This window comes from Alligator mississippiensis, chromosome 12 (assembly GCF_030867095.1).
Source record: "Alligator mississippiensis isolate rAllMis1 chromosome 12, rAllMis1, whole genome shotgun sequence".
Lineage (NCBI taxonomy): Eukaryota > Metazoa > Chordata > Crocodylia > Alligatoridae > Alligator > Alligator mississippiensis.
Window position 1 is genome coordinate 23,513,812 of NC_081835.1, and position 18,445 is coordinate 23,532,256.

General features: G+C 39.9%; 1 protein-coding gene across 3 annotated transcripts in view; it reads right to left on the reverse strand.

Annotated features, from left to right (window-relative positions):
- Window positions 1-18,445, reverse strand: part of CACNA2D3 (calcium voltage-gated channel auxiliary subunit alpha2delta 3) — a 913,092-nt gene that overhangs the window by 209,718 nt on the left and 684,929 nt on the right. For all 3 annotated transcript variants that reach the window (XM_059716157.1, XM_019495461.2, XM_019495460.2), the window contains exon 14: window positions 3,546-3,563. In XM_059716157.1, the coding sequence (XP_059572140.1) occupies window positions 3,546-3,563 (18 nt within the window). The remainder of the gene's footprint in view (window positions 1-3,545; window positions 3,564-18,445) is intronic.

Below are 18,445 nucleotides of genomic sequence, written 5' to 3' on the forward strand. Positions count from 1 at the left end.
TTTTTTAAAAGCATACATATGTTTTAAACAGTTATCTACCTCCATTTGCATATCAAATTTATACACTTCTGTCTCTTTATACGAGTTCAGTAGTACAAAATATCACAGGAGGAGTAGGACAAGAGATCTTGAACCCTGCTGTGCTTGTTCGAGAGTGCAAGTAAAGCTATTCTTTACAGGAAAGAAAACACCCTTTTGGGTTATTAGAGAGGAACAGCTTTTTCTAGTCTGTGAAGCCCAGAGTATGTCAATTGCCATTCAAATTGATGCAAAGATATGGCCCACTTTACCTATAATTTTGAAAGCCATAATGGAAAAATGTGGAATTTTGGTAAAATAATTATGTGATTTTCACAACATTGTGGGGTGGTCACTTAACATGCTGCACAATAGTAATGAGGACTACACATTGAAATCATGTATTATTCTTTCATTTTTGTTGATAGAGGATTTTTCTTCTAAATATATTTCTCTTACACAGGAATCACCATTAAAAATACCTGCAGCCTGTATGTCTATGACTGCATTTGTGGTAGTTTCCCTTTTATGGATTGGGAATAATCCATGCAAACACCTTGGTAAAGACAAATACCATGGTATGGTAAATATTCAATTTATGCTGCACTCATTTAATGGCACCAGAATTCCAATATCAAAACAGATCTTCAAGTGAATAATCCAGCAATTTAACAGCAATTTTTAATTTAAACAGCAATTTTTGACTCAGATTTAATTGCTACAAACTACATTTTAAGAAGATTCACAAAGAGCAGCTAATGGCTACAGAAGTGTTACTGAATGTTTAAAAGACTGTCTCCAAAGCTGTTGCACACAAAGTAACATCACACACATTTCATAATGATGACAAAGGGACAAAAGACATATAACGGATATAAAATAGTAAAGGTAAACTTGGATGGTACATTTTTTTATTTCAGATCATTCAAAGATAAAGTGAACATGTTTGGAGACATGACTTTGAAATGTTTGTAGAGAAAACATTTTTGGATGATACACAGATTCCAACAAAAACACAGTACAAGTCAAAACACCATATGGCAAAACATGTATGCTAGTGACTAAGTCATTCATAAAGACATTCATCAGCCCTGTGCTGCTCCCCCCACCTTGAAAACAGCAAGGGATTCCCTGATTTGGAAGCTGCTCACCATGCCCTGGTTTGCTGGAAAAAATGTCTGGACATTAAACATTTTCCTGTGTCGCAGGCAATGGGAAAAAGCCCCCTAATTAGTCACCCACAAAGCCCTATTTATGTCTGAAATTTCACATCATGACTCATGTTAACCAACAAGCAACTTGTCATTGCTTGATACAGAACTGTGGCAAACAGTTGGTCAGAGTCATAAACACTTAAGGGCCAGCCTAGTAGCTGTAAGGCATACCTTGAATCCAGATGCAACACTCAGTCGATCTTGTACTTGTGTCACAGTAAATGAGGACAAGGGCACCAGAGGGATACTGATATGATACCAAGAATCTACTGAGGATTACTTAGTAGGAGAACAGACAAAACACAGACTCAGGGGGGGATTATCAAAGATACATTTGGGGCCAAACATGTTTTAAGTATAGTATTGCAAAAAAATCCCCAAAACAAAAAAAATCAGGTGGCTTTCGGGACCAGAGAAGGAAGCACTGCTGGCATGGGCAGGAGAGAAAGGGTATTACTAGGAAGCAACTAATGAGGCAATGTATTAGGAAACTGGAAAGGACTGCCACAAGTAAAACTACCAATACCAAATGAGAAACAAGAAGGTCCTGTAGTAAAACCTCTACCCCTTCTATGGATACCAAGAGTAGAATTTTCTTACCTGGTAGGAGATCTATGAAAATCCTGTGTGAACTATTTGTACCCATCTTCTTTGCCCCCTCGTGCTCCCCCATCACTTTTCCCTCCACCCCATTTCCTCCCTAAAGCAGGATGTAGACTAGCAAAAAAAAAACCAAAAAATGCACGTGGCTTGAGTTTTGTAATAGCTTGCTTAAGGGATGTAACATATTGAAAACTGGCTTTTGTGGCCTTTCATGTAAGCCCAGCGTAGTTTCTGCTGACCTAGAACTTGAATAATTATCCTGGAACATTACTTGATACCCCAGCATTGTGGTACATCAGAGCATATGACACGACATCAAATGACATGATATGCCAAACATTTTAAAAGCCTGAGGGGGTTAAGGCACTTACAAACCACCCTCATATAACCTCTTTCTTTGCTTAGATTGTTAGAGAAGCATTTGGCATGAACTCTTAGACAAAAGGGTAATGATGAAAAGGTTATACTCTAGTTGAAGTTAGCCAGTCTTTAATTCCTCCCACTTATGCAGGAAACTGTAAACAAAGTGTTTTTAAACCAGCCATTTCCAAAAAAAGAGACCCTATTTTCACCAGATGTCATATTGGGTGCACTCTGCCGTAAGTATCAGAACAAAAAAAATTATGGACTGTGGGCACAGCCCAGTGTCATATGGAAATACATTATGTGGGCACTAGAAATGGGATATTTTGCAGTCCACAGGGAAGGAAATCAAAAGGAAATGGTCACATGCTCAGGCTTCCTGCCTTTTTTTTTTTTGCTAAGTGTTTGAAATATATCCAACAACCATTGAGAGGTTTGGGGGACTTAGGGCGTCCATTCATTCTGAACAGGCTGTTTGTTAAAGGATACTATATTTTAGTTGTTGTAGAGTAATGGTGTCTACTCATGACTTTACCTATTGGAAGCATGACTTCAGCATAACTTTACCTACTGAAAGTGCTTTTCCCTAGAACAGTTAGGATAAACTAGAAAAGTAGAGAGTACTGTGATTTTCAGGTTTTCCCATTAAACTCTTTGAACATAGAACAGCATGCCCTAAACCACAAAACAGTATCCTATGTATGGAAATAACTGTATTTGCTTGAAGTTTTGATTATATTTGTGAAACATACAAGAATGATGCAACAAGCATCAAGTGTTGTGTTCGCCACAATCATATTGTGATATCATGATATGCAATGGTGACTCTGGTATCATACCATACCAATGCAGAAGCTGTACAAGGACAAGAACATACTGCACAAAACCTTCTTGAACAATTACATATTAGATATATCAAGAGGCTTTTTGATAGATAATACAATGGGGACCAGTGATAGGGTATAGCCATGCCATGGGTTCCTCTGCCTCTGTATTAGAGAATGCAAGGATCCATGGATGGTTCACCTGGGTAATCATGTCAATTTGTAGTTTACTTATTAGTTTTGAATTGCTGACAAAATTGCTCCCCTATTGTTTTCAAGTGACAGGTCACTACTTGTCAATTTTGTTCAAATAGCTGTCACATTGTTCTTGAATCACAGCTCTCAGCAGATGGCTCAGCTGCTCACAATGTGGATGTCAGCTGTTTCTTTTTGCTCCGTTCCTCTGGAGCTCTGATGGTGAACCATTGCACTGATCACCACTGTACCATATTCACAACACTGTGGAAACATGAAGAGTGGGTGACTGCTTTGAATGATTAAGATTTGAGTGAAAATAGTTTACCTTTTGAGCCTGAGGGAGCTGGAAAACAACAAAACAGAACAAGCAATCATTATATGTTAAATTAATTTGAAATGTGAAAGCTAGTTTAGCTGTTGTATCAATAATAAAATTACAAACTTAATAGAAAGAAAGCAAAGAACAAAATAAAGGAACTGTTGGAACTAAATTTACAATGCCAATTGATTTCACTTACAGGATAAATATGGGGAAACATGAACTTAGGGTTTCTGATTTGACAGCTTCTTTGCTAGGTATCACAAAAGCACCATGCAATTTGTTAAAATACCACAATGCTAGCATAGGGACTGTGTTCCCAACAGACGTGGTATCACACTTGAACTGTGATGTTCCATCTTCCTGTACACAAATATAATTCAGCAAGGGAAAGTTGAAGTTTTAAATTCAAATTCTTGGTTTTAAAGTCTCAATAGCTTTGTGAATCTGGAGCAGCACATTTAAAACTACGTGGAAGATTTCAGTATCAATGAGACAAATAATGGGAAGAAACAAATAACAGGAAGGTGCTGTAAATGATAAACACAGTGTTTATGAAAACATTTTACCATTATATATAATATAATGTATTCATGGAGCTATAAACACCTATACACTAAACACACAAGGGTGATGTATACTTTATGTGTGTCCAAGTACATACATACAAATATACTGTGTGTGTGTTCACATATGTGTTTATATCTATATCATACAGTTGTACCTTCATAAACTGAAGCCATATTTAGAATGAAATGCAAAGCGTTAGAGTTAAGTACTGAATTACATACAAAACTTGTCATGTATCAGGCCAAATATGTAACCTCTGACACTAAAAAATACCGTCACACACAACCCTTACTCCACACATTTTTGTTCAACAGCAATCAGCACTGCATTTTATAGGGAAAATTATAAAATGTAAAGTTAAAAAAAAGAAAACAGTAATAATAACAACAACATGTGAAAAAGCCAACTGTCCTATAATATTAAATCTCCCATAACATAAGAAATTATCATATTAAAAGATGATTTATATGTGGGGGGGGGGTTGAGAAACTGTTTGCTTTGAATAACTTCTATAATATGATATGCAAGAGCTGCTATGGGAATTACAGAAGCTTAATGAACTGTAAAGTAAATAGCAGAGTTAAATCTTGAATAATGTACCAAAGCACAAGTTAGAGCTGCTTCAAGCTTTTTTGAACATTTATCTATTTATATTACTCTTTCACTTTATTAACCACTTTAACTCTTATAAGTGTATATTCAGATTTTTTTAATCAGATTTTTTTGACATAGTCCATGTACACTGTCTCCTTTCACAGAAGAGTGGAGGAGGGTGCAGCATAAACACTTGAATTTCCTTTTATGGTACTGCCTGAGCTTCTCTCTCTAAACTCCTCCTTATTTAAAAGTTATGGAAACAACACATTTGATATAACTAACATAATAATTAAGAGCATTATTGGCAGCTCACACTACAATGACAGATACACAAAACAATGCCCTAGAGCAGAGACTTTCAGAACTCTAACATTTGTCTGAATCACTGGACATTGCCACGTTGAATGTTTTTATGATCAGCCGGTTTGTATGTAGCGGCCTCTAGGACAGTATTTAAAAGGAGAGACAATGCATAATAGGTAAATATATGCAATACCACAGAGAGCATTTTCATTTCAGGAGTGCTGACTTCTGGATTTTATGCAAACTAAATAACAAAATCAAGAACTAAACCAAATAATATCTCCTAACTAATATCCAAAGTCACAAAAAACAGATCCAGATGGCAAGCACCTAAAATGGCTCTGTTGTTTTCCGACAGAGTTTACACTATTAAATACAATATAATAATTTCCTTTACAATATCTCAGGTATTTTATTAACTCTTTTTGGAACTGCTGTTTTGAGATTTGGTAATTTTTTTTTCCTCCAAAGAAATTTGCTTAAGTGAAAGTTACATTCAAATAGAGCAGAGGGAGGGTTTCCTACCGACAGTCACCTTACAGAATTGGCTTCACTTGGACTATTCTCATGAGTGTGTTAATAAGGATTTTTGGAATTAGAGCCCATATTTCTTGCTCAGCATAGTTTATCAATTCCTTGTTACAGCCTTTTTGTAAAATTAGAAATGCTCTTTTGCTTTGATTTTTATCCTTTGAAAGATTAGTAATTATGACTTGGATTAAGCATATCAGTCAGAACACAAGTTTTACTTTGGACTTCGCTGGGGAGTTCTTTTCACTTTTCATTTAGAACTTCTATATTCAGGTTCAAATTATTTTCCTTGCAAAAGATTACTCTGTAACAGCCAGATAAAACTTCATTCTGAAGCTGGTTTGAAACTTGGTTGTCACGTTATCCAATAGGTTGGCAATTCAGTTCAATAATTGTTACAAATTCCTTTGAAATAAACTATTAATCTTTGCCTGAAATTACACCTTCTGGGATGCCATAGGAAACAAATTTTCCTAACAATAATAGTAATAGGCTTCTGGGCTGACCCTTCCTTGCAGAATCTAACTACTTCTTGTCTTTGTGTAAAACCCAGTGGGTACTTCTGATTCCTGTGGTTTGCTCACATGCTGCCAAGAAGGCAGTGTTTCAATAAACTACAAGATCTTTCCCTGTCCCTCAAAAACATATTGTAGCCATTTCTATTATACTTACATCTACTGTAAATTATTCTATTTTCATGTCTTCTCTCAGCCTTACCCAGACAAAGCAGCCTCTACTTCTGTTTCTTTTCCATCTCACCATTGTCTTATGTAATGCTGGCCAGTCTGTCTACAGATGCACTTTAATGTGCATTAACTTATTTTAATGTGTATTAAAGCATCACAAAAATACTGTGCTTTTTAGATAATGTACATTAAAATAGGCTAATGCACCTTTTTCTAGTACCTCACAATGGAGGTGCTAAATTTAATTAACATTACCTAAAGCACGTTAGTGAACATATAGAAGTGCCCACTGAGAAATACATTTTGAAAGAATTTCAATAATGGTATCTTGCAATTTACTATATACTCAACTCTTATAGATAATCATAGTTATGTTTTTAACCGTTACCATATCTTAAGCTTGTAATGTGTTATGTAGCAAACTAAAATACATGGGATGTGTTTTATTTTGCCATGTAAAAAAGTAATTTAGATTGAAATATGCCTCCAAACGTGTACAACATTATGAAATATAATCATAACATGCTGCCGAACGTGTACACTGTTACACAATTAAATCATTAAAAAGGGCAATTAAATCACTAAAAGGGTCAATTTCCTCGTGTACAAGGGCCCTTAGTCATGTGTACAAGGGCCCTCTTATTCTATGACTATGAACAAGTCACAAGGTCAGACTTTTGACAAAATATGTATTTATATTCCTAAGCCTGTATTTATACACGGATGGCTTTATATAGCCTTTTTGAGGGTGAGAAGTTTTGATTCCATTAAAGTATTAGATCAAAGGATAACTAAAAATCCTGTATTTGTATAAATCTTTTTTGCAATAAAAATTTAATCACAAATGTTTTGCAGGTTTCCACTGGTAGTTAGATATAGATTCATAGACATCAGGGGTGGAAGGGACCTCAGAAGATCATCGAGTCCAGCCCCCTGCCCCAGGGGCAGGAAGTCAGCAGGGATCATAGGATCCCAGCAAGACAAACATCCAGATGTGTCTTGAAGGTGTTCAGAGTCGGTGCTTGAACCACCTCTGGTGGCAATCTATTCCAGACCTTGGGGGCTCAGACAGTAAAGAAGTTCTTCCTTTTGTCCAGCCTGAAACAGTCATGGAGGAGTTTGTGACCATTCGACCTTGTCACCCCTTGGGGCATTCTGGTGAACAGACATTCCCCCAGATCCTGGTGAGCACCCCTGATGAACTTATAGGTAGCCACCAGATCACCCCTGAGCCTGCGCTTTACCAGGCTGAAGAGTCCCATGGCTCTCAGCCTCTCATCATAAAGTCTGTTTTCCTAACCTCTGATCATGTGCGTGGCTCTTCTCTGCACCCTCTCAAGCTCCTCCACATCCTTTTTTAATTGTGGAGCCCAAAACTGGACGCAGTACTCCAGCTGTGGCCTCACCAAGGCCGAGTACAATGGGAGGATGACGTCCTGGGATTTACTTGAGAAGCATCTATGGATGCAAGCCAGCATTTTGCTTGCTTTACTAGCAGCAGTGTGACACTGCAGGCTCATGTTCATCTTGTGGTCAATCATGACCCCCAAGATCCTTTCATCTGCAGTGCTAGCCAGCGTAACACTGCCAAGCCTATAAGCATGCTGTGGGTTTTTCTTCCCAAGGTGGAGAACCTTACATTTTTTGGTGTTAAACACCATCAGGTTCTCGTCCGCCCATTTCCTGAACCTGTCAAGGTCAGCCTGGATCATCCTCTTGTCTTCAGGTGTGGATGCTTCATCCCAGAGTTTGGTGTCGTTGGCATATGCCTCTCTGATTCAGATTTGTAAACCAAAATCTACCCTTCTTGAGCATCTTGACAGTGTCCCCAACACTTTATTGTCAGTAATTTTTATACCTGAGCTAATAGTACCACGCCTGAATTTAGATTTTTAGCTAGAACTAAAAATAGTTTGCAGGGCTGTGAAATAGAAGGGAGACATTACCAGGAATGGATAGTAGACAGCAAAAATGCAGAAGAAAGGATCATTTGCAGAGTAGAACATGACAACCATTAAAAAGGAGTAAGGGTTGTTAACATTTATGGAGTGAAGAGAGATTAGTGGGAGTCAGGTAGATTAGAAAGACTCACACAGTCATAAACTCATATGCCACATCCACACAAGTGAGCATGTGTCCATTGTGGCATCTCAAAGCAGTTTGAGACACCGCAAAAGGCATGCAATGAACTAAAAAATATTCCCTGTGCTGCATATGTGTGTGCTGAATGTGCTGCAAGAAAAAGCAGGACATAGCTGGCAGCAGTGGCTTCTAGGTCTCTGGGACCCAGGCTCTGTACCCGGTAAGCAGGGACGTGGGGGTGGGGCGACTGTGTGGTGTTTCATTTTAATAATTTTAATTTAGCCCACTGGCAGCTGGCCCAGAGGTACAGGTGGCTCTGCTACAGTGCCCATACCACAGCCCAGATGGCCATGTGGTCCCTGTTCAGGTCTGGCAGGTATGTAGCCATGGGGCCACAGGTCAAAGGGGGTGAACGCTGTCCAGGTGGCAGCAGATCACAGCCAGACAGAAGCCCCCACTGCCAGACTGCTGCAGTGGGTAGAGGGGGCAGGGGCCACTCTAGGTTAGGGCTGCTTCAGCGGTCCAGCTGCCACAAGGGGCTAGTGTCCCCAAATACCAACTGGCCAGGCTCCAGAAGCTCCTGAGGGCAAGCAGCCCTGAACTGCTCGCCAGGGCAGCTTTTTACACCACTGGGGCCAGCACAGGTGCTGGCCCCAGCCTCTAGCTCCCCCTGGCGGAAGTTCTGGGAGTAGCTGGGCAGGGTGACTTTGCCCCAAGGGGCACAATTTGCCCCACATGAAGGTGCATGTTCAGGCATGGGTGCTGAGGAACAAATCTCCGGCACAAATTTGTGCTGATGCTACTTGAGCTCTTGCAAGCGCACGTGCCTGCCTGTGTAGACATGCCCATAAAGTCATAGAATCATAAAGAAGCAGGGCTGGAAGGGATCTTGAGCAGTCATCTAGTCCAAACCTCTGTCTGAGGTAGGATCATCCCTACCAAACCTTCCTATACAAATGCATAATATAACGTCATAGTAAAAATACCATCAATCCTGACACAAGACATAACACTCTATCCTGCAACAGGTAAAGTCAATTAATTCCCTCAGCACTATCTGAATAGAAATGCTTCTGCTTTTCCTAGGTAGCTAGTTTTAATTTTGGGTGGACCAGGAATCAAAGGAGGGAGGGTGCAGTTGCACCCCCCCCCTTCATCCACTTCTGCATGCTCCCCTAAGTCCGCCCCCCCCCCCATTTATACCTGAAAACATGGTAATCCTCCTTAGGATATTCTTTTATGGAGTGAGAAGACATAGTTTAAAACAAGGCAGGTTAGTCCTTTCTTATCCTAAGGTCCATTTTAATCACTCATCTTTCCAAAGAGAATGAAGAAAAGATTAAGCTCCTTAAAGAAGCTGATGGATACTGGCCACATGTACATGAGATGCGGACCTTGCAGTTGTTATTGTGCAATCATTTAGTACCTGCATAACCAAGTATTAAATGACTGTTCCGTAACCAACTCTACTACGCAGTAGCATTCCAGCACAGATGCCTAGTGACACTTACTGTGTAGTGGCTCATTACTACTGCACAGTAGCATTGCGTCATGGTTCATGCCTAGTGACACTGCTGGGCAGTAGTAACGAGCTGCTGCACAGTAAGCATTTTGTGTAGATGCAGCCACAGAGACTTAACTGACAAAAGCAAGGTAGTTATTCTTTCCAATTTTGTCTATTTTGATTTTATTCATTCTATTCTTCTATTAATAAGCAGACTCTTTCAGTGCATGAAAGTTCTTGATTTTCTGAAGTGAAGAGAGAGACAGCAATTCAACTGCAATTACTACAAGAGGTATGACTCTCTAGTTATTTAAAGATGTGGATATCTACCCATATAGCATATGGGAAGATTTTATTTTATTTTATTTCCTGTAGGTGTACTCCAGAAAACACTGTTAATTATATTGGCATATTATCATATTGATATTTTGCCATGATCCAGAATCACTTTAAGCAGATTATAAATACAAGGGGTGCTGATTTGAAAAAGAGCATGCACACACAAAAAATGTTTTTGTTCCACTTCTTCATTCTTTATACCAGAAAAGTGAGGGATGACTTGATCCAAATATTCTGGCAGGAAGTTGAATTTAAAGGAGACCCCCATGTTTTATTCCCTCTTCTAAAATAAAATCTACAAAACCTGAATCCAAGGTTGTAATCTACTATCCAGTTTATCCATTATCCAATTTGTTTGACATCCTAATTGAAGTCTGAAGTGCACAGTCTTACTTTATTTCTCTGCACTAACAGATTATTAAATGTGATTGAGGATTTGATCAGAGTGGAGCAAATTCATCAGCGCTCTCATTTTCTATAGGCTAATGGCAACTGGCAAATCCCACCTGTTTTCTATGTATCAGTTTGCCTTGACCATGTCTAGTTCCTGACTCAAGCCAGAATTTTTGTACCCGTGTAATGAAAGAGATTGTTTTGTAATGATCATCCTAAATCTTCCCACTTTGGGGATTACAATATCAAATTCATTTATCCAGTCAAATAAAAAGTGAGAAGTCAAAATATCATTAAATGCCTAAGGCAACTTGGGCGCTAGTTCCTCTGAAAACAATTCATTAAATGTAATGGGAAATCCATCCTCACCCACCTCTTTACAAGAGGTTAGTGCTTTCAGTGCTTTGATTGTAAACTCTAGCTCCATGCATACTCTCTCTCCAAAAAAAAAAAAAAAAAAAAAAAAGCCTTTTGAGTAGACAAGGTAGATAAACCCAAAGTATGAGAGATTTTGTTTCTATGATGCATAGTTATTTGTGCTTCTGATAATACAAATCAGACTACATTTCTTTGGTAGTATAGATGTTGATCCCTAAAGAGGTTTTAATTCTCAGTGATATTTTTCTTTCAACACTTAGACTAAGGCTTTATTATCACACATTTTGATTTTTTCTTAATAAAAGCTTTTTGTAGCCACAATTTCAAATTCTGATTTGCTCAATCTAATGACATTTATTTCTCCTATATTCTTGTAATTTGTCCCATAGTAATATAGCCTAAAAATCACAAGCATGTATTATTTTCCAGCTCAGTTTGAAGTTACTTGTTTGCTAACTGTTAATTCATCAGTGTTATTCAAATAGATTTGTTCCTTGTCACTGCTTATGCTAGAATCCACAGAAAGTGTAGGAAAATCATTGAGATGGCCCAGTACATGAGCAGGAGGCTGCTCCAACACACTAATTTCAGCATATCTGAGCAGACTCGATTAATCAAGTGTGGCAATTACCACACTCCAGCAGCTTCCTGCATCTCATGAATCAGCATCCCCATGCTTCAAAATGGCACTGGGGGTGCTTTATCTAAATTGCATTCAATGAGCTTTAGATAAAACACTCTTGCCACCAGTTTGAAGTATGGGGAAACTGATACATGAGACACTCTGGGCACTTTAATTAGAGCAGCTCTTGGAGCCACTATAATTAAAGTGCCCCTGCACTACTCCTGGAGCACATGTATAAACTCCTGTGTAAAATCCTGTGTAAATGCCACATAAATGCCCTGCATTATACAGTTTCGGACTACTGTATATAATAATCAATAATCTCTTTCAACACTAAGAGAAGCCTTCAGAAGAAAGCTATTCAGTGAACCTTTAGGCTCCATATATTTTAGCTGCAGTTCTAGAGGGGTACACTCAGAAATGAAACTGGAATCAGCTACATTGGCATCTAGGGGAAATCAAGTGTTAAACCCTTAATTTCTATATATGGTGACTGTCTATTTAAGAACAAGGTATAATTCATTCAAAGTGGTGAAGGCACTTGATATCAGTCATTCTTCCATTCTATAGAGATGGCAAAGATCATCCCTTATATTTATAACACAATGGGCAACTGGGCCCCTGGGAAGCTAGGATTATGATGAAATTGTATTCTAGGACAACAGTTCTTGGTGCATATGGACTCAAAGAGTTTGTTTCTTGCCTGTCACATTAGTCTACAACATGAACTCTCTAAGTGCACCCCATCATACACACTGGATATGCTCTTCTACAGCCCTGGGTTTAAAGGACTATGGTTAAGAACTATTTCACTGTCTCCTTACATGCTTGCTTTTCAATTTGTTCTTTGTTCTTTTTGGCCTTTTAAAGCATTAATGTTATAAACATTGCTTATGTTACTGGCATTATTACCCAAATAACCATAACTGTTTGGATTTATGCAACCTTAACATGCCATGATTTTGCAAATATCTTAATATTGATTCCATATCCTAAATATTAAAAAAAAAAAAAGAAATCTGATCAATTCACAGGCTACTAAAACACCTTCCAGACATCAAAATGACATATTTCAGACACTACACAGGTACAGAAAACCAAAAACCTGGGCATGTTAAAGAAAATCTGTTGTTGAAACCTAATCAAGCTTCCATTTCCATGAAATGCATAAGAAGGAACACTAAATTCACCCATTCAGAATCAATATGCCCTATCATTTACCTGGACACATTAAAAAAATATTGCTGTTACTCAAGGGATAGAAGTTCATATTTATCTTTAATAAGTATTATTAAATATTCATAGAAATATTCAAGAAATTCACATTTATCTTTAATAATACTTAATAAATATTACTGGCTTTGTAATTTTCTAAGGATGATACACATTTAATCAACACCAGTCGTCATAATCATTTCAAGACCAGAAGTAAAATTAGTCAATAATAAATAATAGGTCTCTTTCTGCGTTCTAGGACCCCAATTCCAGCATCCATCCCTCTTCAGTCAAGCATTTCAGTATAGGCTTAACTTTAAAACACACTTAAGTCCTATTGACCAAATGGTTAACATTTAAGAATGCAGTTCTCCCTAGTGCAGCTTCTGGCTGGCCAGCCTTACAATTTATGCATACTTGAGGTTTTGAATGCAGTCTGAAATGGTATGACCAGTGTACACTACAGATTACCCTGTAGAAATCACAGAGTCAGCAAGAGCGTTTGATACCAGACACCTTTGGAAGCTGCACTTTTAGGATAGATGTTAAATACGGAGGCATGCAGGGTCGGTACTGTACGTAGTGACATAAGGAGGGAAGTAAATTGTGTATTATCTGAAAGTTGCTTATGTTATGGCATCTAGTCTCCCTAGCCCATACACATTGGCCAAGCTGTTTTAAAACCCAGCTGTTTTTCTGGAGACCCTCAGCCATGAAGGCATTTAAGCATTTGCTTACTCTGTGGCCATGGACAAGCATTCATTTCTACTGCTACAAATTTCTGAGAAATTTGGAATGGTAGAAATGTCAGAGATATTCCAGCCTATACACACCCAGGCAGACAACACGGCTACAACCTACACCCCTATACACACACAGGGCATTTTTCACATGCAAGTGCCAAAGCACCAGGTGCTTTAAAAAGCGCTCAGCGTTGAGACAGTTGCAGTTGTATAAGTGGCAAAATGCATGCCGGCGCTGAGAAAATGGTAGCGGCATGCTTTTGAACTAAAACACATTGGAGGTGCTTTAGTTCAAAAGCACATTGCCACCATTTTCTGTGTGCTGATGATGTGCATTTTGCAGCTTATACAATTGCACGTGGTGCAGTGCAGTTTGCCTCAGCTTGCATGCAGAGCAGACTTGATTAATCTGAACCTTTAGGCTCCATATATTCTAACTGCAATACTAGAGGGGCACACCACTAGAGGGGCAGATTAATCAAGTCTGCTCCAAAGTGGCAGATCCTCCGGTGCATCATGGGACAAAAAAGTATGTGTATAAATGTCCTCAATCACAGAGGAGTCAAGCATACTACAGCTTGACTCAAGCTTTCATTACAGCGAGGGAAACTCTCATGCAGGAGACATCTTCTAAGTTTCAGGGTGAAATATATTTTTCATTGATGTGGCATGTTTCCTCTGCAAGAAAACTGACTTAACACCTGTATCCTGGCAATTTCTACCAGGAGAGAAGCAATTCTCCCAGCAGAAATGTAATGCTTGTACATGGTCTTCAACTATGCCCTCTATTAAGTCAATACAGTTAATTATATACTCGAGTGCATTCGTAAATTGGTATCTTGTTCTTAATTTGGGTTGATCAGACTAGAATGTAACATAGGCAACTGTCAGATAATATACCGTATTGCATTAATAGTTTATGGTAACAGAAAGTATAGGGAAATAAAATTCCCCCCAAATGAGGTTGCATATTTATATGTACAAACTATGGGCATCCTATGGATGGCTATGGATAGGCTTCCCATAGCCCCTGCTGAAAAATAAATCTGAGTGTACAAAGAAAAAGGCCTATATTAGCGCTCAGTTTTTAGCATGTGATTGTGTTATGCAGATAGCATAAATGCCAGCTTGATGTTAGGTAAATAACATGGAAATAGACTTTTGTCTCTTGCTTTTAATCTTATGTATTTTCTTGAGTTTTGTATTTCCTTAAGGAACTCCATTTTGTATTGCTCTGTAGCATGACATAAGAGCTTGAACTTTTACTTTCTTGTATGCTGTATGGGTGAGAGTGTGTTTGTGGAAAAGGAAAACAACACCTGGCAACTGGCTGAAGAATACAGACAGATAAAAGACCAAACAAGAAGAATCTACCCCAGAACAGCAAGAGAACAATGGCAATCAACCTCTTAGAAAGAACACAGTGATAACCAGTAAAAGCCCAGAGGACTGTGTGAATTGATAAGGCTATAAAAGATGGAGTAGGACGTATCGATTTTGGGTCTTGTTCTGCATGTCATCCTGGACCATTGTTTGTCTGACAAGAGGGACCAGCAAAAGCCCGGCACCCACTCGTGATCAACTTGACTGGCCACTAAGTTGATCCGAGCACCAATAAAACTGGTAACGTATACCAGTGCAGAATAGAAATTGGGGTATGAATGTGGCGCGCGCGTGCGCATTAAGTGGTTAATCAATAAACGTGGCATCTTGCCTTATCTTCCCTCATAAGGTCTTGCTCGTGATTTGAGCAATTGGCAATTTGTGTAACAACAATTGGAGGTTTTAAATCCCTCTGATGTATTTAGCTGCTCCAACCTGTACTGTTTACATACTACAAACTTGACAACTTTATTTTGCCACAAAGAAGTTTATTTTACTCTCCCTAGACCTATGTATCTACTCCTGGCATTATGAAGAATTATGTGCATACTGAGAGGAAGGAGTAAAATCCAACCACCTACTGGGATGCTCCTGATGTTAAGATTTCAAAGCAAATATTAACAGGGTGACATTACCCTGCAGGTTACAAGACTAACATCTGGAAGAAACATGCACTTGATTTTCCAGGGACTCAATACTGTGTCTTCTTTTGTTCATATAACCATGCCAATCCATATCTTGCAGTAGCCAAATTATCTCAGTTAAGAAGTTATTAGACCAAAGACAGATTTTGCATTGTGTATAAAGCATTACTTCTAGAAGGAAATATAAATGTTGATAAGGAGAACAGAGTGCTAAAACATACCTAAGAGCTAAAATTCAAGTCTCTTTATTTAAATCTAATTCTCTAAAGACTTATAAAGTAGTAAAAATGACAGGAAAAGAAACCAAAAAAAAGAACAAGGGCGTCCCGACTAAAATTCAGAAATAAAAGAAAGCAGAGGGTATGTTTTATTACAAATTTATCCTGAATGATCACAGCTAGCCATCTGAAACTATGGCACATTCTCTATACTAAATAAAGTTTTATTACCATGTGTACCAAGGGCACATGTGAAACAGGCATGGTTATATTTTGAATGTAAACAATCCTTAAAAAAGGGAATAATCAATTTAAAAATTAACAGTATTTTGATAACTCATATATATAAGCACCTAATCACTGTCCTCTGTCTTTCAGTTAAAACAAAATAAAATAAAAATCCAAACCATCAGTAATGTCCTTTTAATTGCATAAACTAACAGTTTTCACTTTCTAAAGAAAGCAAACTGTTTAGAGAAAAGTTTTATTTAAATCACCCTGAGTGAAGTGGGGCTCCCTGCCTAGCCACAGCGTTATGTTTCCCACTTGCCTTTGGGCACACCCCCACCTGACTCACCTCCCACGCCTTGTTCTTAATTAATTATGATGTTAATTAAGGCAGGAGCCTGCCCATTCTTGCCCTGATGCCAGGGGCGCTATCTGCAGCTCCGTACCTTCCCTACACTGCAACCCATGCCTTGCAGTTGCCATCCAGCTGTTGATCTCACCAGCCCCACACTGGGCCTCAGAATCCTCCAATTCAGACCCCTCTAAGATCCCTCCATTCAGGCAGCCTACCCCACCTTCATTCAGGCTGTCTGGCTCCCTGAAACCATTTTCCCTCTCGGGTGTGGTCCCCCCGGGACCTTTGGCCACACATACCCTGGCCTCATCTCCAAGGCCAGTCAGGACCCCAGGCCCTCAGCTCTGGGTGCCCCTCATGGTGAGCCCCTGGCTCTTTGACATTTCTGGTCCTGGCCCCAGCATTGCCAGCCAAGGGTATTCTACTTCAGACCTCTTCCACTAGCCTCTTCACTCTCTTGGGTCCACCTTCTGGCCCCCACTAGGGGTTAACCCACCTGGTTGTGGGAGCTGGGGTACCTCACATCACAACTGGTGTTCCAGGTTCTCACAGGGACTCTCACTCCCCTACCCTGGAGCAGCATGTCATTGTGCTCACTCTAGATCTTGCCTTTGACCCACACTCGGCCTCTGGCCCAAACTTTAGCCTCAGGCGTCTAGAGACACTCACTTGGGACTCCACACTGTCCCCTCACTCAGGGCTCCAGATCTCTGCCCCTCTCACTTGGGGCTCCAGGGCTTCCTCCCCAGTGGGCTCAGGAGGCCATAGCCGTGCCTGGCCCCAGCTACTTTTCCACAAGGTCTTGCACCCCCATAGGGCTCAGGTGGTCGCAGTCATGCCTGGCCCCCAACTCTCCCTCCTCGGGGTTTCTCAGGGTCTTGTACCCCACAGGGCTCAGGTGGCCGCAGCCATGCCTGGCCCCCAACTACCTCCAGTGTTATGTGAACCCACCCGAAGGTGAGGGCTAGGGTTAAGGAGCCCCTACCCACCTTTCACTGGGGTGATCATTGGATTGGCATTTCCTGGGGGCTCTTGCACCACTGAGAGCCCCACCAGGCCATCCACTCCCAGCAGGGTGCAGTTTTAGGTCATGCCCAGGACCAGGAGCCTCCTAGTCATCTCCTAGTCATCCCTTACCTCCAGGATGATACCAGTGGTCTTACAGCAAGGCGATGTTACTGCTTCCTCTGCCAGCAGTGAACTGTCCTGTTTATATAGGTAGCCCTGAATCTAAAATGGCTGCCACAATCAGGCACCTGCTGGCTGCTTGGCCTATGTCTTAAAGTGGCAGGCACCAACAGTGCCTTGCCACATCCAGGAACAAAATTCTGGATTCATTCACAGTGTGAAAAGAAAAATAATATCACAGAAGTAACTTTGGATTTACACCCATAATCAAGAACATAATGGCAGTGTCTACATGAGGTGCTGACTGCACAGGTGTTACTGGGCAGTCATTTAGTACTTATATAAATGAGTACTAAATGACTGCACAGTAAGCTGAATTACTGTGCAGTAGCGCTGATGAAGTTTTTTTTTTGTGATGCTGACTGTGTAGTAGCCCAAGACACTGTGCAGTCAGTGTCTTGTGTAGACATGGCCAATTTAATGTCAGGACAGTAATACATTATTAATCTTATACTCTATTACATATATCCTTATCTATATCACTATATATAAACCCTCACCTGTTCTATTGAAGATTATATCCTTAGGAATAAAAGCAGTGAACATAGTTATGTTCAGAAGTTGAATTTTGATCACGCCCTTTATTTAGAAAACAACCGGCGCATCTACACACACTACTAATGCAAAGCAATAAACTCTGGTGCTTATCACACCAGAGTTTATTGCTCCCAGGTGCACCATTTGTATGTGCCTGGGACCACAGCGTGTTGATCTGGGTCAGAGTGGCCCTGGCTGGCAGGAGGCCCCAGGAGTTAGCCTGCCAGCCAGGTCTACTCCAACCCGGCTCAAAGTGCTGTGGAGGGGCTGGCTGGAGCACAGGAGTGCTCCAATGCAAGGCTAGTCAGCAGAAAGCCCCTGCACTGAAGCACCCTCATGACTCAGCCAGCTGAATCAGCATCTACACCTGTGCTGCTCCAGAATAAA